The sequence below is a fragment of the Pseudophryne corroboree genome, chromosome 2 (genome assembly GCF_028390025.1).
Source record: "Pseudophryne corroboree isolate aPseCor3 chromosome 2, aPseCor3.hap2, whole genome shotgun sequence".
Classification (NCBI taxonomy): Eukaryota; Metazoa; Chordata; class Amphibia; order Anura; family Myobatrachidae; genus Pseudophryne; species Pseudophryne corroboree.
The window spans coordinates 638,212,526-638,235,327 of NC_086445.1; the positions used below are offsets into that span (position 1 = coordinate 638,212,526).

Sequence of the window (22,802 nt, forward strand, 5' to 3'; positions counted from 1 at the left end):
TCTGTTGTGTTGTTCTCTAACAGATTCCTCAGTTCCTCATTCATGTTTTTAAGACTGCTTACCCGCTTGCATGACGTCAGTGATACAAAAGTCAAACATGATGCATCATGCAACCAGCGTGTGTACTTTTCCTCTCTTGCTTTTGCTTACGGGGAAAGTCGGAAAATGCAACAGGCAGTGTCCTAAGGACACTGTTGTGCTGCCACCTTCAGCGACTGTAGGTGCTAGGAAAAGTGTGTATGTGGACATTGAAACTAATAAATGACATGTTTGTTTGTTGTTGTTGTTTTTGTTTTTTGGGGGGGAGCATTTAAAAAAAAAACCCACATAGAAAACCAACTAGTAAATGTACATGGAACTTAAAGCTCTTACCTCCTTTAAACTCCCACCTCTGCTGCTTTTTCACTTATTTTTACCTTGTTAGTCAGGGCTCAGTTCAGCAAAAATCTTGATATTGCCCTGACTATTATTGGTCAATATTAACACAATATTTTTTTTATCCCTTTATTTTTATTTTTTACTGCTATGTAGCAAAAAAACATCGAAGGAAAGAAGTTGCAGTAACACGCTGTTCCTGCAAACTTCTAGAGGGCTGTTTTTTTTTGGGGAAATCTGAGAATAAAAGCTTCTATTTTTGGTTCTGCGCACGTACTTACAGCAATGCAAATAGTCTCCTATTCACTTTAAGTCTGCAGTGTGATGAGATGCAAGTATTTGTCCAGCTCCAGCCTCTCAAAAGTGTCTAAATTTATTCAATTGTGTACTGTACATAGACTTTATATTAGTCTATATACATTTATATTTATGTGGTTTTATATATAAAAGTTATATAGAAATTTTCTATATATACATTTTCTGGTTATGAATCAATATCGATCTGACTTAGGTTGACGACTATTGGTTGACATTGACATGGTCAAAACATGAATAGTTCGACATTACATTTTTATACTTTTTTGGTGTCGTTTTTTTGTGTAACATGATCAGGAACCCCAATTAGTGCACCACGTCCTCTTAAATGGCTCGCTTCACTTGCCATGCTGCCAGCAAGGTGCCTCGCTCTGCTACTGTTGTGCTTGACACAGGTTACTATTCCCAATCGTAGTCCACGTGGATGGTAAATTATGAAAAAGTAAAAAAATCTACATTTAAAAAAAATAATAATCAGTTGATCTTTTCATGTTTCGACATGCCCCATGTTGACCTTTTTCCTGTGTCGACCATGTCATTGTCGACAATAGTGGTCGACCTATTGACTAATCCAGATACCAAATTATATAAACCATATAAATGTAAATGTACTGTATAATGACTAAAATAAAGCCTATTGTACATATCAGAATCCGCTTTATTGGCCAGGTATACTTGCGTATACTAGGAATTTGTCTTTGGTTTGCTATACAAGTGAGTTACATGTACGTCTAGTCAGTCAGTGTTCAGGAGTTCAGCAGGCAGACCGCTTGGGGAAAAACACTTTTGAGGCTTCTGGTGGTCCCAGTGGGTACAGCCCTGTAACGCCTGCCTGAATGAAGCAAGTTAAACATGCTATTGCCGGAGTGTAGCTGGTTCTTTACTATCTTCATTGCTCGCTTTTTAGCTCTGGACAGGTACAGGTCCAGGATTGAGGGAAGGTCGGCCCCGATGATCTTCTCTGCAGTTCTGACCACCTTTTGGAGCCTGCATCTGTCCCTCGCGCTGGCGGAGCGTACCATACCATTATCGAGGAGCATAGTACTGACTCCACAATCGCGGAGTAGAAGAGGAGCAGAAGCTTCTGTGGGATGTTGAACTTCCTTAGTTGCCTGAGGAAGAATAGCCTCTGCTGCACTTTCCTGACAGTGGCGTCAGCGTTGAACCCCCATTTAAGGTCCCAGGAAATTGTGGTCCCTAGGACCTTAAAGGAGTCTACTAGCGATACTTCACTGTCAGCAATCATTAGCAAAGGTGCACTAGCTGACTTCTTCCTGAGGTCCACTATCATCTCGACAGTTTTGACAGGGGGTTGAGCTCAAGGTTGTTGTGGCTGCACCACTGGGCCAACCGGTCTACTTCCCGTCTGTAGGCCGATTCGTCTCCGTCCTTGATGAGTCCAATGACGGTGGTGTCGTTGGCAAATGTTGATCTTTACTGATTGCGCTTCTGAGGTGCAGTCCTTTGTGTACAGGGAGAAGAGCAGGCATGAGAGGACACAGCCCTGAGGGGCCCCTGTACTAATGGACCGCGCTTGAGAGGTAAATTTCCCCGCTTTCACCACCTGTGACCTATCTGTCAGGAAGTCTACTATCAAGTAGCTTCTGGGACCCCTAGGCGAAGTAATTTGGGGTGGAGAATGCTGGGGATGATTGTATTAAAGGCTGATCCGAAATCAACAAACAGGACCTTCGCGTAGGTATCGGGAATGTCTAGGTGCTGTAGAATGTAGTGCAGGCCCAGGTTGACTGCATCCTCGACACACCGATTCGATCGATAGGCTAACTGTAGTGGGTCCAGTTGGGGGCCAGTCACAGTTTTCAGGTGATTCAAAACCAGACACTCAAACGTTTTCATGACCACAGACGTTGGTGCTATCGGCCTGTAGTCGTTCAGGTGCGTGATAGAAGGTTTCTTGGGGACCGGGACGATAGTGGACCTTTTGAGGCAGGAAGGGACTTTCTGTAGCCCCAGCGATTTGTTGAAGCTCTTGATGAATATGGGGGCAAGCTGACCCGGAGCTTTCCTGGGTTTGGCCATTTTGAACAGTGCCTCCACCTCTTCTTGGGCGACTTGCAGTGCTTGGAGTTGGCCGTCAGTGTTTGGGGCATCGTAGATGTGATTGATTGGGTCGCAGGGGACTTCTTTTGTGAACTTGCAATAAAAGTGGTTCAGCGTGTCGGCTAGGTCTTGGTGCATGGTAGTGGACTTCGATGTTTTCTTGTAGTTGGTTATGAATTGCATTCCTTTCCATACAGATACGGGGTCATTGGTGGAGAGATCGTTTGTCAGCTTGTCCGAAAACCACTTTTGCTAGCCTGATTTTTGTAGTCAGAGAGTTCCTAGTTCGGTTGTATAGTTTTCTGTCACCGCTGCTATAGGCCTTGATCCCTTCGGGAGGCCTTCACTTAGTTGTTGGTGCAGAAGGGATTCTCTGTTCCCTAGGTGGTTTTAGATTACTCTGGACAAGGTGCCAGTCAATGTCGGGGTGAGAGAGCTCCGGTGGAACATAGTGGACCAGGGGCTCCTGCCAGTCCAGAAGGGAAACTTCTTGAATACCAAGTGCTCAGCAGAAAGTGAGCAGATCGACTGAGTCTTAAAGTGTGAGGTACTGCCCATTATGAAAAACTTGCAGACTGAACAGAAATCCCCATCTATACTTAACTCCAGTCTTTCGGAGTTCAGAGGTTAGCGGTTGCAGAGCTCTGCGTTTTTGAAGGGTCAACCAGGACAGATCTTGAAAAATCTGTATGCGTTGATTGTCAATCTCTATGACATCCAGACTGCGGACCTTACGAAGGATATCCTCTTTCTGTGAGAAGCAATGAAGGCGGCAAATAATGTCCCTTGGTTGGTCAGAGGGGGCCCACTTGGGCCTTAAGGCCCGGTGAGCCCTGTCAAATTCAATTGTGGAAGAAGGGTCCTGACCCAAGAGCTTGTTGAAGGTCCTCGTCAGAAAGTCAATAAGTCCCTGGGGTGGGATGTCCTCCGAGACTCCTCTGATCCTTAGGTTGTTACATCTTCCACGATTGTCAAAGTCGTCAATGCCTCAGAATGGACAGTGGCAATCTCCGAGCGATTTGTTTCCCTGAGACTACTCTCCGGGCGCTCAAAATCTTGCTTTGTCGGCATGGAACGGAGTAGGTGTAGGATCTGTGAAATGCCAGCCGTCTCTGGCATCATATGCAAGGCCATTTTGTGATCTTCGACTCGAGAGGTTGAGTCCGAGACAGGCGAAAAGTATCATCAACAACAGGGGCGGAGCCCTGAGGGAGGAGAAACTGCCTCATGTTTGCCGAGGAAGGGGGGTTCCAATGAAATGTGCAGGTGTTCCCTTGTGTGAGGAATTCCCCACCCCTTGTGGGCCCTTCTTTTTACCATCCCTCACCATGAGGCAATTGGGTACCACTGAGGGGAACACCTCGATGCGTTACGTGATTAGAAAAGCATGCAGTTAGGACCAATGTCGTCACATTCCCCCAGAACGAATCATGGCTAGCCGGGCATCATACGTAGGCAGACGTGCCCTGGAAAGCGAGATAATCACAGCTTGTTACTAGATGGCATCAGGGTGGCGTATGTGAGAAATTGCGACAGGAATAGAGAGAACTCCAGACTTCAGTGGTGCACAGAAATACAGGGGTATCTGGTGCCCGGGTAATGATGAGCTATGCACAATAGGAGGGGAGAGTACACACACATATATATATATATATATATATATATAACTGCCTGGGGTATGGAGAGAGAAGGAGAAGGGGGGGGGGGGGGGTCGCAGGCTGGCAACACAGGTGAATGGGCAGCCTGGCAGGCTACTGTGGGCAGAGGGAGAGGGTGGGAGAAGCAGGGGGTATGGAGTGTGCACTCCCTGACTCACCACCCTATGTCCAGATTACTGCAGGGAGACTTGGGCTGCGGGGGGCAGGAGACGCAGGCCATGGTCCAGCCAGTGACCACTGCGCCTCTGAAACCACCCAGCCATACAGCAGGATGGAGCCGTGGTCCTCAGATGGCAGAGGCCAAGGTGTCTGCCTTATGTTGGTCCCTCCAAAGGACTGCAGTGCAGGAGCAGGGAGAGGTGGGGCCCGCTGACAGCCTCTTGGCCGTGCAGGGAATCGGGACCATGGGGGCACAGCACCCACCCGCCAGGCCCTCCCCCTCCGCGATCTCCCCCTCCACTGCACGTAGCCAGAGAAAATCAAGATGGAGGCCGCCGCACCTCCTTGGGAGTCCGGCCACAGGGAGTTCTCTGATACGTGCAGCGGCAAAGCAGGAGAGTCCGGGTGCAGGCAGGGCGGCCAATCGTCAGGAAGTCGCTGTGTAGAGCCGGACAGCTACACTGAGGTCCCGGCTTTTAATCATGGCGTAGGCCGCAGCCCACAAAGAAGCCTAACCCTGGTGTGGAGTCAGGTGCTGGACCATATAGGTACAATATATATATTATTATGGGGCAACAATGGGGCAAAGGAGCTGGCTTTAGTGCACTTTGTAGAGGAGCTCCAGAGGTGCACTTCTGCTCCAATCGCCCGCCAAGCCACGCCCCACCAATAAATAAAATAAATTTGCTTTTTTTGTTGCTGATTTAGTCAGTTATTCCAGGACAAAACAGGGTTGCGGAAAGGTGTTAAAATCCAATTCCGATTGTGTACAGTAGGTGTGAAAATTCTCAGTGTGAGAGGCCTTTGAAGTACATTTCTTGTGGGTGTAGTGATAACGTGTCCTGGGGAATGGCTCCTGCAATTTGAAATGAACAGTGACCCTTCAGCAATTCAAAGCCTGAATATACTGTATATTAGTTGATTAATGTAAGAAGTCAGAGTTATTTGTTGCTCAGAGAACAGAGGTGAATAATGTCTGAGGTGAATAATGTCTAAGTGAGGGGCTGGATGGATCCAAAGATATCCAATGCAGAGTACAGTAGATTCCAAACTGAAGGACATCTCAGTGAAGAGATGCAGAGGTTACAATCCAGTGTGTATCTCAGCGCGGGAATGCAATCCGTTGGTTTTGATGAGATGTCCGCGTAGAGTAGTACAAGTTAAAGGTAAGTCCTTGGATATTTATGATGATTCATAGGTCAGGTGTGGTGAATTTAAGCTGTTTTATGGAGATGATCAGGAGCATGCAAAACGTAAGGCAGCCATCTTGGCAGTGTAGATTATGTAAGTATGTACACTTTTGAATCCATTTAGACACTTCTGGGAGGCTGGAGCTGGACATACACTTGATGCTTGTTTCAAAATCCGCATGGACTGATAGGAAAATTGCCCTCTGTCCCAGCCATTTTTGTGAGATTTAAGGAGTTTGTTTATATAACAGCAATACGAAATGGTGTCGTATGAAGTAAAATACTATCAGGATTTTATTTTTATTTTTAATGCATGCTGAATAGCATAAAACGTTACAGCACAGTAGAGATCAATGGATTGAGTCATACTGTGCGATACTCAGCGAGATTGGTATTAACAAATATAATTGTGTTATCGTCTCCGTTAACCCTTTGCTGAATAGTGGTGTTACATTAAAAATGTGGAAACACTCGTTTCCACATTTTTAACATGCAAAATTTTTTTAATTGAGCCCTCAGTCACTATAATAGTTTTAATGCAATTTGTTCATATAACCTGAAAATAGAAATGTTCAATAATAGGCCATTTTTATCGGCCGTAAAAGGACCTGCGATCGTGTGATCACACATGGAATTTGGGATAAACTTCCAATCCCATGTGTTATCATGGCTTCGGCTGCTGCTTATCACATATAATGCTTCAGATGCTAATTGGACAGCCCCCCTAGGATACCCCCCCAGGAAATAGAAATAGAAATTAAGTTGTATTATTTCATACAGTGGCACAAGCTGTTACTTCAGTGAGAGTTATTTATTCGCATTGCATCAAGGTGAAAATTTCTACTAAACCATACAAGTCAATCAGACTTTGCAAATTTGTACTAACAATAGAGCGAAGTAGACAATGGTGGTCATTCCGAGTTGTTCGCTCGTTATTTTTTTGTCGCAACGGAGCGAATAGTCGCTAATGCGCATGCGCAATGTCCGCAGTCCGACTGCGCCAAGTAAATTTGCTATGCAGTTAGGAATTTTACTCCCCGCATTACGAGGTTTTTTCTTCGTTCTGGTGATCGTAATGTGATTGACAGGAAGTGGGTGTTTCTGGGCGGAAACAGGCCGTTTTATGGGAGTGTGTGAAAAAACGCTACCGTTTCTGGGAAAAACGCGGGAGTGGCTGGAGAAACGGAGGAGTGTCTGGGCGAACGCTGGGTGTGTTTGTGACGTCAAACCAGGAATGACAAGCACTGAACTGATCGCAGATGCCGAGTAAGTCTGGAGCTACTCAGAAACTGCTAAGAAGTGTCTATTCGCAATTCTGCTAATCTTTCGTTCGCAATTTTAATATGCTAAGATTCACTCCCAGTAGGCGGCGGCTTAGCGTGTGCAAAGCAGCTAAAAGCAGCTTGCGAGCGAACAACTCGGAATGACCCCCAATAAGAGCAAAGTCTGATTGACTGTTATGGTTTAGTGCAAACTTGTAACTAAAATGCAATGTTAGTAAATAGTCCTCATTATTTGCACAATTCATACCTCCCCAGCCAGGGGCGGATTTAGGGGTGAGGGTGCCCCTAGGCACAACAGTAATGGCTGCCCCCTGCCTGCCTCATTTTATCATTTTTATTGATTGATGGGACCAGAGGTATTTTGGATATCTGATTTTTCCGTATTTTGGAATAATTGCATACCACAATGAGATATCATGGTGATGGGACCTAAATCTAAGCACAGAATACATTTATGTTTCATATACACCTTATACACACAGCCTGAAGGTCATTTTAGACAATATTTTTTATAACTTTGTGCATTAAACAAAGTGTGTGTACATACACAATTCATTTAGGTTTCATATACACCTTATACACAAAGCCTGAAGGTCATTTAATACAATATTTTTAATAACTGTGTATTAAACAAAGTTTGTGTACATTGAGCCATCAAAAAACAAAGGTTTCACTATCTCACTCTCACTCAAAAAAGCCCGTATTTCGGAATATTTGGATATGGGATACTCAACCTGTAATAACAAAAAAGCCACCATGACAATTTTTTTTTTTTTCATTATGTATACCTATTTACTAAGTGGGGCAACTTACAGGGGCAGACTGTACATGTCCTATCCATTTACACTCAGTACAGTAGAAATATTTTGTAGTTACTGGTACTTTTTGGTCTGACTGGGTGAACACAAGTGTCCAAGTGCCTCCCCCAAATAAGTGCTACCCCTAGGCACGTGCCTCACATGCCTAAAGGGAAATTCGCTACCGTCCCTAACATACTTACATACTGTAAGTATGGGTACATTAAGTTGCAGTTTGCAATGTACCCCCTAGTAAGCACCTAGCAGTGCACGGTCATCTCTTGTCATCTCCTCTCACTAAAAACAGCCAAACCAGGATTGTTTGTACACATGAGAATTTTTCAAAAAATAGCAAACTATTCCATTAAAGAGAGGGAAAGTGTGAAGACTGTAAAATAAGAATTGGTTGCAAGCAACTGGTCATTAAAAATGTAAAGGTGCTTGCTTCCATAGAATTATGTTGTTTTTTTAATGATTAATCCCTTTTAAGATAAAGCACAATATTATTATTTATTTTGTAACATTATTTTAACACTAATTTCCTTGAAAAATATTTTGTCAGAGGGAATCCCTTGCTATCTGAAAATACAAAAAGGAGGATTTTTCCACAAACATATAATGCATTTAAGATATAAAGATATGATTGTGGAAATAAATATATCTTTCTCTTACGTCCTAGAGGATGCTGGGGACTCCGTAAGGACCATGGGGTATAGACGGGCTCCGCAGGAGACATGGGCACTATAAAGAAACTTTAGAATGGGTGTGCACTGGCTCCTCCCTCTATGCCCCTCCTCCAGACCTCAGTTAGTTCCTGTGCCCAGAGGAGACTGGGTGCATTACAGGGAGCTCTCCTGAGTTTCTCTGAAAAAAGCATTTTGTTAGGTTTTTTATTTTCAGGGAGCACTGCTGGCAACAGGCTCCCTGCATCGTGGGACTGAAGAGAGAGAAGCAGACCTACTTAAGTGATAGGCTCTGCTTCTTAGGCTACTGGATACCATTAGCTCCAGAGGGAGTCGGAACGCAGGTCTCCCCTCGCCGTTCGTCCCAGAGCCGCGCCGCCGTCCTCCTCACAGAGCCGGAAGAAAGAAGCCGAGTGAGTATAAGAAGAAAGAAGACTTCAAAGGCGGCAGAAGACTTCAGATCTTCTCTGAGGTAACGCGCCATTGCTCCCACACACAACACACACTGCAGGCACGGATGGGTGCAGGGCGCAGTGGGGGCGCCCTGGGCAGCAATATTATACCTCTAGGACTGGCCAGTACATATATAGGCTGCGGAGGCAGTATATATTAAAATCCCCCGCCAGTATTACATAATTGAGCGGGACCGAAGCCCGCCGCTGAGGGGGCGGAGCTTGATCCCACAGCACTAACCAGCGCCATTTTCTCCACAGAGCACTGCAGAGAAGCTGGCTCCCCGGACTCTCCCCTGCTGAACACGGTGACTATATATAAATGCGCTATTTATCTGGGAATTTTGTTTCCAGTGTGAGTTGGCGCTGGGTGTGTGCTGGCATACTCTCTCTCTGTCTCTCCAAAGGGCCTTATTGGGGAACTGTCTCCATATAAATATATCCCTGTGTGTGTGGGGGTGTCGGTACGAGTGTGTCGGCATGTCTGAAGCGGAAGGCTCATCTAAGGAGGAGGTGGAGCAGATGATTGTGGTGTCTCCGTCGGCAACGCCGACACCTGATTGGTTGGACATGTGGAATGTTTTAAATGCAAATGTGACTTTATTACATAAAAGGATGGACAAAGCAGAGTCCAGGGAAAAAGCAGGGAGTCAATCCATGGCTTTAGCTGTGTCACAGGGCCCTTCAGGGTCCCAAAAATGTCCTCTATCCCAAATAGCAGACACTGATACCGACACGGATTCTGACTCCAGTGTCGACTACGATGATGCAAGGTTACACCCAAGGGTGGCCAAAAGTATTCATTATATGATTATTGCAATAAAAGATGTTTTGCATATCACAGATGACCCCTCTGTCCCTGACACGAGGGTGCACATGTTTAAGGAAAAGAAACCTGAGGTAACCTTTCCCCCATCTCATGAGCTAAACAAGTTATTTGAAAAAGCTTGGGAAACTCCAGATAAAAAAACTGCAGATTCCCAAGCGGATTCTTATGGCGTATCCTTTTCCTGCACGGGACAGGGTATGGTGGGAATCCTCGCCCAGGGTGGACAAGGCTTTAACGCGCTTGTCCAAGAAGGTGGCGCTACCGTCTCCAGACACGGCAGCCCTCAAGGATCCTGCTGATTGCAGACAGGAAACTACCTTAAAATCTATTTATACACATACGGGTGCTTTACTCAGGCCGGCAATAGCATCGGCATGGGTATGTAGTGCAGTTGCAGCTTGGACAGATACCTTGTCAGCTGACATTGAAACCCTGGATAGGGATACCATTTTATTGACCTTAGGTCACATTAAAGACGCTGTCTTATATATGAGAGACGCTCAGAGAAACGTTGGGCTACTAGGTTCGAGAGCCAACGCCATGGCGATTTCAGCTAGACGAGCCCTGTGGACCCACCAATGGACAGGTGATGCCGACTCAAAGAGGCATATGGAGGTTTTACCTTACAAGGGTGAGGTTTTATTTGGGGAAGGTCTCGCGGACCTGGTTTCCATAGCTACCGCGGGTAAATCTACTGTTTTGCCTTTTGTTCCCCCACAGCAAAAGAAAACTCCACAATATCAGATGCAGTCCTTTTCGGTCGCATAAGTCCAGAAGAGGTCGGGGCTCATCCTTCCTCGCCAGAGGTAAGGGTAGAGGGAAAAGAACGCCTGCTACGGCTAGTTCCCAGGAGCAGAAGTCCTCCCCAGCTTCCACTCAATCCACCGCATGACGCTGGGGCTCCACTGAGGGAGTCCGCACCGGTGGGGGCACGTCTTAGACTCTTCAGCCAGGTCTGGGTTCTGTCAGACGTGGATCCTTGGGTGCTGGAAATTGTGTCCCAAGGCTACAAATTGGAATTCGAAGAGGTGCCTCCTCGCCGATTTTTCAAGTCGGCCTTGCCAGCTGCTCCCCCAGAGAGGGAAATAGTGTTAGCTTCAATTCAAAAGCTGTGTCAACAGCAAGTGATTATCAAGGTTCCCCTAGTCCAACAGGGGAAAGGGTACTATTCAACCCTGTTCGTGGTCCCGAAACCGGATGGCTCGGTCAGACCCATTTTAAATCTAAAATCCCTAAACCTGTACTTAAAAAGGTTCAAATTCAAGATGGAATCGCTCCGGGCAGTGATCTCCAGCCTGGAAGGGGGGGGATTTTATGGTGTCACTAGACATAAAGGATGCATACCTTCATGTCCCCATATATCCTCCTCATCAGGAGTACCTGAGATTCGCTGTACAGGACTGTCATTACCAGTTTCAGACGTTGCCGTTTGGGCTTTCCACGGCCCCGAGAATTTTCACCAAGGTGATGGCGGAGATGATGGTGCTCCTGCGCAGACAGGGAGTCACAATTATCCCGTACATGGACGATCTCCTGATAAAAGCGATTGCTGAAAAGCGTGTCGCTCTCCCTGAGAGTGCTACAACAGCACGGTTGGATTCTAAATCTGCCAAAGTCTCAATTGATTCCAACGACTCGTCTATCATTCCTAGGCTTGATTCTGGACACGGAACAGAAGAGGGTTTTTCTCCCAATGGAAAAAGCCCAGGACCTCCAGAACATGGTCAGAGACCTGCTAAAACCAAAAAGAGTGTCTGTTCATCAATGCACTCGAGTTCTGGGAAAAATGGTGGCAGCCTACGAGGCCAACCCCTTAGGCAGGTTCCATGCGAGGACATTTCAGTGGGACCTTCTGGACAAGTGGTCCGGGTCCCATCTACAAATACATCAGAAGATAAGCCTGTCCCCCAGGGCCAGGGTGTCTCTCCTGTGGTGGCTGCAGAGTGCTCACCTTCTAGAGGGTCGCAGGTTCGGCATTCAAGACTGGGTTCTGATAACCACGGACGCGAGCCTCCGAGGATGGGGAGCAGTCACACAAGGAAGGAATTTTCAGGGACTATGGTCAAGCCAGGAGGCTTGTCTACACATCAACGTACTGGAATTGAGGGCCATATACAACGGCCTATGACAAGCGGAGAATTTTCTTCGCAACCTACCGGTTCTGTTTCAATCAGACAACGTCACTGCCGTGGCTCATGTAAACCGCCAAGGCGGGACAAGGAGCAGAGTGGCAATGGCGGAAGCCACCAGGATTCTTCGCTGTGTGGAAAATCACGTAAGCGATCTGTCAGCAGTCTTCATTCCGGGAGTGGACAACTGGGAAGCAGACTTCCTCAGCAGACACGATCTCCATCCAGGAGAGTGGTGACTTCATCAAGAAGTTTTTGCAGAGATAACAAGTCATTGAGGACTTCCTCAAGTAGACATGATGGCGTCACGCCTCAACAAGAAGCTTCGGAGGTATTGTGCCAGGTCAAGGGACCCTCAGGCAGTAGCGGTGGACGCCCTGGTGACACCATGGGTGTTTCAGTCGGTCTATGTGCTCCCTCCTCTTCCTCTCATCTCAAACATATTGAGAATCATAAGACGAAAAAGAGTGCAGACAATACTCATTGTTCCAGATTGGCCTCGAAGGGCCTGGTATTCAGATCTTCAGGAAATGCTCACAGAAGATACGTGGCCTCTTCCTCTCAGGGAGAACCTGTTGCAGCAGGGGCCCTGCGTGTTCCAAGACTTACCGCGGTTACGTTTGACGGCATGGCGGTTGAACACCGAATCCTAGCTGGGAAAGGTATTCCGGAGGAAGTCATCCCTACGCTGATAAAGGCTAGGAAGGAGGCGACGGCGAAACATTATCACCGTATCTGGAGGAAGTATGTATCTTGGTGTGAAGCCAAGAATGCTCCTACGGAAGATTTCCATCTGGGCCGTTTTCTCCACTTTCTACAGACAGGAGTGGATATGGGCCTGAAGTTAGGGCCGAAATCTGTACCTTAATGGAGCCTATCTATTTTCTTTCAGAAGGAATTGGCTTCTCTTCCAGAAGTCCAGACTTTTGTAAAGGGAGTGCTGCACATCCAGCCTCCTTTTGTGCCCCCCAGTGGCACCATGGGACCTTAACGTGGTGTTACGGTTCCTAAACTCTCACTGGTTTGAACCGCTTCAGTCGGTTGAATTAAAATTTCTCACTTGGAAGGTGGTCATGTTGTTGGCCTTGGCATCTGCGAGGTGGGTGTCCGAATTGGCGGCCTTGTCTCACAAGAGCCCCTTTCTGATTTTCCATATGGATAGAGCGGAGTTGAGGACTCGTCCTCAATTTTTGCCCAAGGTGGTTTCATCATTTCATATGAACCAGCCTATTGTGGTGCCTGTGGCTACGGGTAACTTGGAGGACTCCAAGTCCCGGGATGTAGTCAGGGCCTTAAAAATCTATGTAGCCAGGACGGCTCGGGTTAGGAAAACAGAGGCACTGTTTGTCCTGTATGCAGCCAACAAACTTGGCGCTCCTGCTTCAAAGCAGACTATTGCTCGCTGGATCTGCAACACGATTCAGCAGGCTGGATTGCCGTTACCAAATTCGGTAAAGACCCATTCCACTAGGAAGGTGGGCTCTTCTTGGGCGGCTGCCCGAGGCGTCTCGCCTTTACAGCTTTGCCGAGCAGCTACCTGGTCGGGTTCAAACACTTTTGCAAAGTTCTATAAGTTGGATACCCTGGCTGATGAGGATCTTGCGTTTGCTCAGTCGGTGCTGCAGAGTCGTCCGCACTCTCCCGCCCGGTCTGGAGCTTTGGTATAAACCCCATGGTCCTTACGGAGTCCCCAGCATCCTCTAGGACGTAAGAGAAAATAAGATTTTAAACCTACCGGTAAATATTTTTCTCCTAGTCCGTAGAGGATGCTGGGCGCCCGTCCCAGTGCGGACTCTTTTCTGCAAGGCTTGTATATAGTTATTGTTTACATAAGGGTTATGTTACAGTTGAAATCAATTGTTGCCTGATACTGTTTTGTTCATACTTTTAACTGGTTGCGTATATTCCAGGTTATACGGTGTGGATGGTGTGGGCTGGTATGAATCTTGCCCTTGGATTAACAAAAATCCTTTCCTCATACTGTCCGTCTCCTCTGGGCACAGTTCCCTAACTGAGGTCTGGAGGAGGGGCATAGAGGGAGGAGCCAGTGCACACCCATTCTAAAGTTTCTTTATAGTGCCCATGTCTCCTGCGGAGCCCGTCTGTACCCCATGGTCCTTACGGAGTCCCCAGCATCCTCTACGGACTAGGAGAAAAAGATTTACCGGTAGGTTTAAAATCTTATTTTTAAAATCCCTATAGCTATTCTTTAGGGGCTGATTTATCACCATCCGCATCCAAGGATGCGTATGTGGTGTGATAAAATCGCCTGAATCCGCACTGTGATAATTTATTACATTGCACGGCTGTATCAGTTATCGCATGCAGGGACAGAGCTTGCGAGGCCATATGCTGGTCTGGCATAATTATCACAGGGCACACTACGTTACTTTTTGAAAAAAAAAATATATATATTTAATTCGCCCATATCGCATTTCCCATTATAAGTATGGGAAATGCGATGTGGGTTACTAAAAAAATTACATGAAAGGGTTTGGAGCTGTATTTTCACGCAAACTGCTCCAAAAGCCCTTTAATGCATTTCAGTGATACTAGAATAATGTGAAAAGGGTGGGAAAACACCCTTTTCACATTTTTTTTAATTAAAAATAATGTTAATAAATAGGCCTATGAGTGTAGCTCTTTTTTTGTTTACTTTTCCTTCCTCTGGTGCAAATATATAATTTATAGACAATTGCATTACAGTAGGTCACATATCACTTCCCTCTACTTCCACTCTCTAGGTTTAGCAGTGGGACTTGATCCTGAAGGATATGGAAACCCTGACTTCTGCTGGTTGTCCATTTCTGACACTCTGATTTGGAGTTTTGCTGGACCAGCTGCTTTTGTAATCTCGGTAAGCTTCATATTAATAAAATTGTGGCAAAGCCATATATCAAATGGTGTTTATTAATGAAATAAATAAGTAATATGATAATAATATACATAAAATAACTGGATTATTTTTAAATTAACTAAATCTGTCTGTCATACCATACCTCTCAACTTTTATTGCCTCGCTGCACAGACCTGTTTCTGTCATTTTGGGGGGGTGCCTAGCACTCCCCGAGCAGCTGGGCAGCTCCTGGCTCACCTCCCTGCACTATCTATTAAGGGACTCTTCGCAGCGGGTAATAAAAGGCTCCTCTAACTCCAACCCCCCCGGTTTCTGTTCTAGAATAAAGATTCATGCAATAAAGACTCATGCAGTAGTCACTTATTACCAGACCATACATCTAATAAATTATTAAATCTGGTCGGTGGGCACCTGCTTATATGGGCTGGTTCTGGATTCCATTTTTTTTGTGGGGCCTGGGACTGGCAAAATAGTCAGGGCCCCACCTACTTCCCCCATAGAGGACAGGGGAGGACACATCTGCGCACACCAAAGCAGAGCCATAACTAAACATTTTGCTGCCCTGTGTGCAGTATTGATGTCTCGCTATACAGTATATTAAGTATGAAGAGCGCACGCCAAAGGTGCATGTCCCAAAAATAGGTTGTGGTCTCGCTGGGAAGGGGCGTGGTTACACAATAGTACCCCCAATTCAAATTATGCCACACAGTAGTGCAACTTTAGTTGCATTACACCACACAGTAATGTCCTTTATTTACGTTACATTACACAGTAGTGGGTCTTATTCATGTTACGCCACAAAGTAGTGCCTGATTCACATTATACCGCAAAGAAGAGCCCATTATATGTAAAGCAGAGTTATATTCCAAAAATATTACTTCAGTACAGACACTGATTGGGCCACTATAGAACTTTCATTTAAAAAGCTGCTGAGCCACTTCAAGGCTTCTCCGATGTCAGCAGTCCTAACACTACATAATAGCAGTGCCCACATAGGGCCATGTAATTTGTCACAGTAGGCCTCATGATAAAGGCTATCACTAAAACACATCCAGACAGAGAGCTAACTTACCCAGGAGCCACCCCCAGGATCTCCTATTGGCACTACAAGGAGCAGCATGCCTTCCAAATACTGCTCCTATTCAATGCCTCTCGCACACAAGCAGACAAACAATGGTAGTTGCTCGGTCATTCCTGGAGATAATTATGTATCAGGTGCTGACAGACAGACAGAGAGGGGGGGGGGGGGGGGGGGGTTGTAAATCCCACCCCTACATCTCCCTTCAGCACACTAAAAAATTACCTGTAACCATACCTGAACCTATCTGGTAATAGAAGTTAAGATAATTAGTTTACACTTGTTTGCAAACACCTGTTTATACTGCTGAGCCACTTCAACCGCGTTCAAAATTGAGCAAAAAAAAAAAATCATTGTGTGTTCTACAATGTGTTCATCTAAAGTTTACTGTATCCCGAAAGTTTAATGTATCCCGGAATGTAACTGTATCCCCAAATCTTACTGTATCCCGAAAATATTAGAAAGAATTCATTATATCAACTGAATTTAGGGCAGAAAAAATTGAATTTAGGGCAGAAAAACACGACTTTGACGCATTATTCCTCAACAACCTGACCACTTAACAAAATCCTGACCACTTATCAAAATTACCTTATTGTACATCTTCATAACAATCTGTGTCGTCATTGCGGAGTAGTTGCTCTAGCAAAAAAATAGCTTTGCCGATTAAATATATAGCTACTCCAGATTGTGATAAATGTGACAGGCCTTGTTATGTATACATGACCAATCCAATTTAATTACTTGCTTCTCTTAGACTGGCCTGTTTCTGTGTGTTATTTCTGGACGAGTGTCTTGTGCAGCGCAGAGGAAAGGCTTCCACAAGAAGGGAACAACGTGAGTATCTTTTACTGATTTTCCCTTTTATCCTTCACACATCTATTTTTGGGGGTAATTCCAAGATGATCGCAGCAGGAATTTTTTTAGCAGTTGGGCAAAACCATGTGCACTGCAGGGGAGGCAGATATAACATTTGCAGAGAGAGTTAGATTTGGGTGTGGTAAGTTCAATCTGCAATCTAAATTGCAGTGTAAAAATAAAGCAGCCAGTATTTACCCTGCACAGAAACAAAATAACCCACCCAAATCTAACTCTCTCTGCAAATGTTATATCTGCCCCCCCCTGCAGTGCACATGGTTTTGCCCAACTGCTAAAAAATTTCCTGCTGCGATCAACTTGGAATTACCCCCTTTATTTGTACAGTACAATACACAGAAACAGGAGACAAGTGATGTCTGAACATAGTTTGTCCTTGTCCATTATATTTTACTAGTGTTTTTTGACTTGTCATACACCAGGTAGCTAATTAATGTGCGCAGTGTTTCAGGATTTTTAACCCCTGTCTCTAATCTCTATCCCCTTCACCCCCACAATCTTTCTGTCTTTCAGCCCATAGTTCCCTGGTCTCTCATTTCTGCCCCCTCCTCAGCTGTCTCCTTGTATTTCACCTCTGCCCCCCATATCTTTCATATCTTACCCCACTAACCTGGAGCAGAGAAAAGCAGGTAAAACGACACATAATGCTATCCATAGATGGTGTTATGTTTGCACACACAGTGGAAGCTGCTCAATCAGTTTTGGCAGCACTAGAGAATTGTAATATGTATGAGCAGTGATCTTGATCAAAATTCTGCTTACTGTTCAGAATATAACTTTTATTACTTTTTAAATAAAATTGTATTCTTACTGTCATAATATTATCAAATAAAATATTAAAACACAGATAACAAAGAATTGTGCTGAAAGATCCTATATAATAAAAAGCTAAGCTGCTCCTCACCTCGGTTATGTACGTGGGTGGCCACTAGAGGTCACCATACGGACCAAATGAAGTAAAAGTGATCATTTGATTACAGCCTACTGTATTTAACTACATATATATATATATATATATATATATGTGTGTGTGTGTGCTATGTATGGCTATGCAATGTGTGTGGTGAGCTACAGTATGTATGTGTGGTGTGCTATGTATATGTGTGTGTGCAATGTGTATGTGTATGCAATGTGACTGTGTGTTTGTGGTGTGATATGTATATGTGTGCCATACAGAAAATCCCACTCAGTGCTGCAGAGCCGAGATTCAGCTCTGCTTGTTCCCGCAGGTTGCGGCCTACTCGCGCCCGGAGCCGGGGCCTCGAGTAGATCCCGTACCCGCGATCGGAGCTCCCTCCGACCCCCAGCTGACCCTGCAAGCCTCCTCAGACCTCCTCAGACCTCTCCAGAGCGGATACACCGGCCGCAGTGTGCCTGGAGGACGTCTGGCTGAGGGGAACAGCAACAGGACTGTCACCAGGAGACGCGGCGGCCATCTTGGATCCCACTGCCAGCATCAGACAGGCTGAGTGGGCTGCGTTTTCACACTGATTGAGCGGCATCACCGCAGTGGCTATTACCCCCCTTACCCCCCACTTCCTTACTGTGCACGAGCCCTCTCTTCAGGATAGCACCTGAGGGCACATCCAGCTGCTAAGGGCGTCTGCACTATAGGACGGCTGAAACAAATCGAGCTGCGCTAGACACTCCTACGGATCCTCGGCTACTGTGTGGATGCCTGCTCCTCTGGACTCTCGGTGCTGCAGGTTGGTCCTACACCTCTTTCACTCACATACCATCCTCGCTGTTTAGCCTAATCTCTGCCTCCATGCTACCCATGTGACACCTCTTGCACACACCCATGGAGCCGCTAGCGCTCCTTTTTGCTTGATTTAGAACCACAAGTCTTTACCTTTTGACATCTTTATTGCTGTTTACTATTACAAGCCTCGGACGAGCAATATGCCTCCTAAAAGGTCCAAAATCTCCGCTCTGGCACCTCCTATTAAATTTGTCTCTAATCGCACCCCTGAACCCGTACCAAAGGGGAAGTTCAGTGCGACCACCGCACCCTCCGTTGCACCCTCCCTGCTTCTGGGCCTGACCTTGCCTCAGATGCGCCTCTTACAGTCCGTACGCTTCACCAGATGCTGCAGGCCCTACGGACGGACATCACTACCGATCTCCAGTCTTCTATTACTCGACTCGCGGGTGAAGTGACCGATATCGGCATCCGCACTGATAACTTAGAGGATAAAGTACAGGAGTTGGTCTCTTCCCACAACGAGCTTCTTACCTCTCACAACTCGGCCTTGGCGGAACTGTCGGCTGTTAAAGACAAGCTAGCGGATCTTGAGGACAGATCCTGTAGAAACAACGTTAAAATCAGGGGTGTTCCGGAGACAGTATTGACCAACGACCTCCAGGACTTTGCTCTCTCCCTGTTTAAAAAATTGCTGCCCTCAGCCGAAACCCGAGATCTGTTGATCGATAGGATACATAGTTTGCCGAAGCCTCGCTCCGCTCCCAGTAGCTCTCCTCGAGACGTCCGCCTGCGTCTCCATTTTTTTCACATCAAAGAGGACATTCTCAAGGCCACCCGTATGGCAGAGGACTTGCATGTCTTGGATAACTTACAGCTATTTCCGGATCAGTCGCTCCACACTATAAATAAACGCAGAACCTTCCAACCTATCACGAAGGCCCTCCGTGACCAGGAAATACAGTATAGATGGGAGTTCCCGGTTAAACTACTGGTTCGGAAGGATGGCTCCACTTTCGTCATCTCATCGTTGGACGCTGGCGTCAAACTCTTGACCGACTGGAACATCCCTGTCTCGGTCCCTCTGTCTTCTCAGGGCCCTCCATTGCAATCGGACTGGTCCAAAGTGGGCTGACATTCTACCGGGTCGATACCTCTACCTTTTTTAGTCCTTGCTGATTGGATTCCAGACGCCTGCTACCGGGACACTTTCTGTTCTTTGGTTCTGATGACTCTACGTTACTATGGTTTGTCCCTGACATGGGTTTTTGTTTTTGAAGGGACTTCCGTTACTGTGCTACCTGGATGAGCACTGGGTCCTGATGTTACACTCGCAAGTATTGTTTATTTCTAGTATCTGTACATGATGTCTGACATATTTTCTAGGCTTCCATGCTCAGTTTATAACTTTATATGCATATCTTTTGTGATTCTTACATGTGTTGTTAAGTATTAGGTTCCATGGGTGGGGCTTGCAATGGCCTCCCCCCACAAGTTAACTATGTTGCCGCCTTTTTTTTTTGCGGCACCTACTGTGGCCCGATATAATGAGCCTTTTGGGTTCTTTTTGTGTTTTTCTGATTTTTCTCATCCATTTTTTTTTTCCTTTACACCTATTCCCTTTTTCATGTTCCCCAGACAGGTACTTCCGTGGCACCCATACGCGCTTTTGCTTCTCTGTTCATTGATGGTTAAGATTATTTATTTCAAAGGCCTCAACTCCCCCCATAAGCGTAGACTGGCTCTTTCTACATTTCATAGTTATAGAGCTGACATTGTGGCTCTACAAGAGACACATTTTTCTTCTTCATCCCCCCCTGTTTTTCGAGACCATAGGTTATACTGCTAATGGCCCCGTTAAACGCAACGGCGTGGCTATTCTGTTTCGTAGACACACTCCTTTCTCTTTACAGCGACAGATCCAGGATAAAAACGTCCGTTATCTCATCCTCATTGGTACTATCGATAACACCTTAGTGACCCTTGTATCCCTATACGCCCCTAATTCCTGTCAAATCCCATTCCTGTTGGAACTCCTTGAGGTTAGACAAAGGGCGCTTATACTTTTAGGTGATTTTAATCTAGTACTAGATCCTAAGGTGGATAGGTCTACCTCACAAGGCCCTGGCCCCTCTCCTCGAGATGTGGGCCCGTCCCTTGCTTTTAAGAGGCTGCTTGCAGAGTTTGACTTGTATGATGCCTGGCGCGTCTTTTCCCCTACAGAGAGGGATTATACTTTTTTTTCCTGCTGTTCATAACAGTTACTCTAGGATCGACCTTATTCTCCTAGACAAGAGGACTCTCCAACATACTCGAACACTTAAAATCCTCCCCATTACTTGGTCGGATCATGCCTCTGCATTGTGGTCCTGGGACATAGGTTCGCATCCCCCCGCCCCCGGCCCTGGCAACCTCCAGAATATCAATTGACGAATCCTGAGACTCTGAGGGCCCTTACTGACTCTCTATCAACGTATATGCAGACCAATGCCCCTGAGGATACTTCTATCTTCACGTATTGGTGTGCCCTGAAAGCCGTGCTCCGTGGCACGTCCATCCAAAAGGGGGCCTAACTCAAGGCCCGCTCTAAGAAAACGCAGGCTGACTTGGAGTTGTCGTTATGGTCCTTAGAGTCTCAGAATCAAATCCGCCCTACTCGGGCTTTACGTAAACAACTTCAGGAGGTGCGGGCCTAACTCCAGAAGCTCTTCATGCTTCATATGCAATCGGCCCTAGTTCGCTTCCGCAGCAAGTTTTATACGGCTGGAAACAAGGCCACCCGTTTGTTAGTGCGTAAACTTCGTAGCCGCCAGGCCCGTAATCGTATCAAATGTCTCATTGCCCCTTCCGGCAAACCATGCCTTAATCCCCTTGATATTGCTGATTTTTTCTTATCATTCTATGCCAAATTATATAACCTGCATGAGGATTCTACTATACCTCAGCCCTCTGCGACATCTATCTCCGCCTTTTTATATGGCCTCCCTATCCCCTCCTTGGATGACGACACCCTGACATCCCTGAATGCCCCTTGGTCTCTGGAAGAAATACAACTTGTAATTCGTCATTTGCCAAAAGCCAAAGCCCCCGGGCCTGACGGCTTTATTAACTCCTTTTACTCCACGTTCAGTGAGATACTCTCCCCTCTCCTCCTGCAGCTCTACTCCCAGGTCTCCAATACAGGGTCCTTCCCGGCGGAAATGATTGAAGCCCAAATCGTAACCTCCCAAAGCCAGGTAAAGACCCTTCTGACTGCAAGAATTACCGACCTATTGCCCTCCTTAACACCGATCTCAAAATTTATGCTAAGCTAATAGCCAATCGCTGGAATCCTTTGCTCCCATGTCTCATACACCCAGACCAAGTGGGTTTTGTCCTGGGCCGTCAAGCCCCCGACAACACCCGGAGAGTCCTCGATCTGGTTGAGTGGTCTTCCCACACTAAATCATCATTTCTCTTACTCTCTCACAACGCCGAAAAGGCGTTCGATCGCCTCCACTGGGGTTATATGCTCCAGGTGTTGTCCAGGTTTGGTCTCCACGGGGACATCCTCCGTTCTATTTTAGCTCTTTACGATGGCCCTTCTGCTAGAATATTTAGTAATGGTTTCCTTTCCTCCCTGTTTCATATTTCCAATGGTACCAGGCAGGGGTGCCCCCTTTCCCAGCTGATATTCGTACTAGCTATTGAACCCCTTGCCCAAATGATTCGACTATCTCCGAAATTTCCAGGTCTTACTGTGTGTGACACTTCCCATAAGCTCTGCCTTTTTGCAGACAATGTTTTATTGTTTGTTTCTGACACGGGGACCTCTTTGCCCGTCCTACATGATATCTTGGGGTGCTTTAGCGCTGCTTCATATTATAAATTGAACACTACGAAATCGGATGCCCTTCCTATTAACATTCCAACCTCTGTTTTATGATCTTTGAAGGCGCACTACCCATATACGTGGAAAGACTCCTCCCTAACGTATCTGGGAATCTCCATCCCCTCTCATTTCCAGAACGTACACTCTCTCAATTATGTGCCTCTACTGGCTCACTTAACCTCATTGACTTCTGCTTGAATGGGCTATGAGGTCTCCTGGCTGGGCCGCTTAGCGGCATTTAAGATGATGTTGTTACCAAATCTTATGTATTTATTTCGAGCCATCTCCTACGCAGTTCCTCGTAAACTGTTGACCCAGATGCGAAAGTTGATGTTATCGTATGTTTGGAAATGTAAACCTCTCCGATTGGCCTACACTTGTATGATTCGCTCTGAGTCACAGGGGGGCCTCACACTCCCTGATTTACTCAGGTACCATGAGGCGTCTATGCTCTCCCAACTGTCCGATCTGTCCCTCCCCCCCACTC

The 22,802-nt window shown here is 46.2% G+C and overlaps 1 protein-coding gene across 2 annotated transcripts in view; it reads left to right on the plus strand.

Moving 5' to 3' along the window:
• LOC135041525 (cadherin EGF LAG seven-pass G-type receptor 2-like) overlaps positions 1-22,802 on the plus strand; it is a 407,444-nt gene that overhangs the window by 281,200 nt on the left and 103,442 nt on the right. For both annotated transcript variants that reach the window (XM_063954943.1, XM_063954944.1), the window contains exons 27-28: positions 14,676-14,788; positions 16,624-16,703. In XM_063954943.1, the coding sequence (XP_063811013.1) occupies positions 14,676-14,788; positions 16,624-16,703 (193 nt within the window). The remainder of the gene's footprint in view (positions 1-14,675; positions 14,789-16,623; positions 16,704-22,802) is intronic.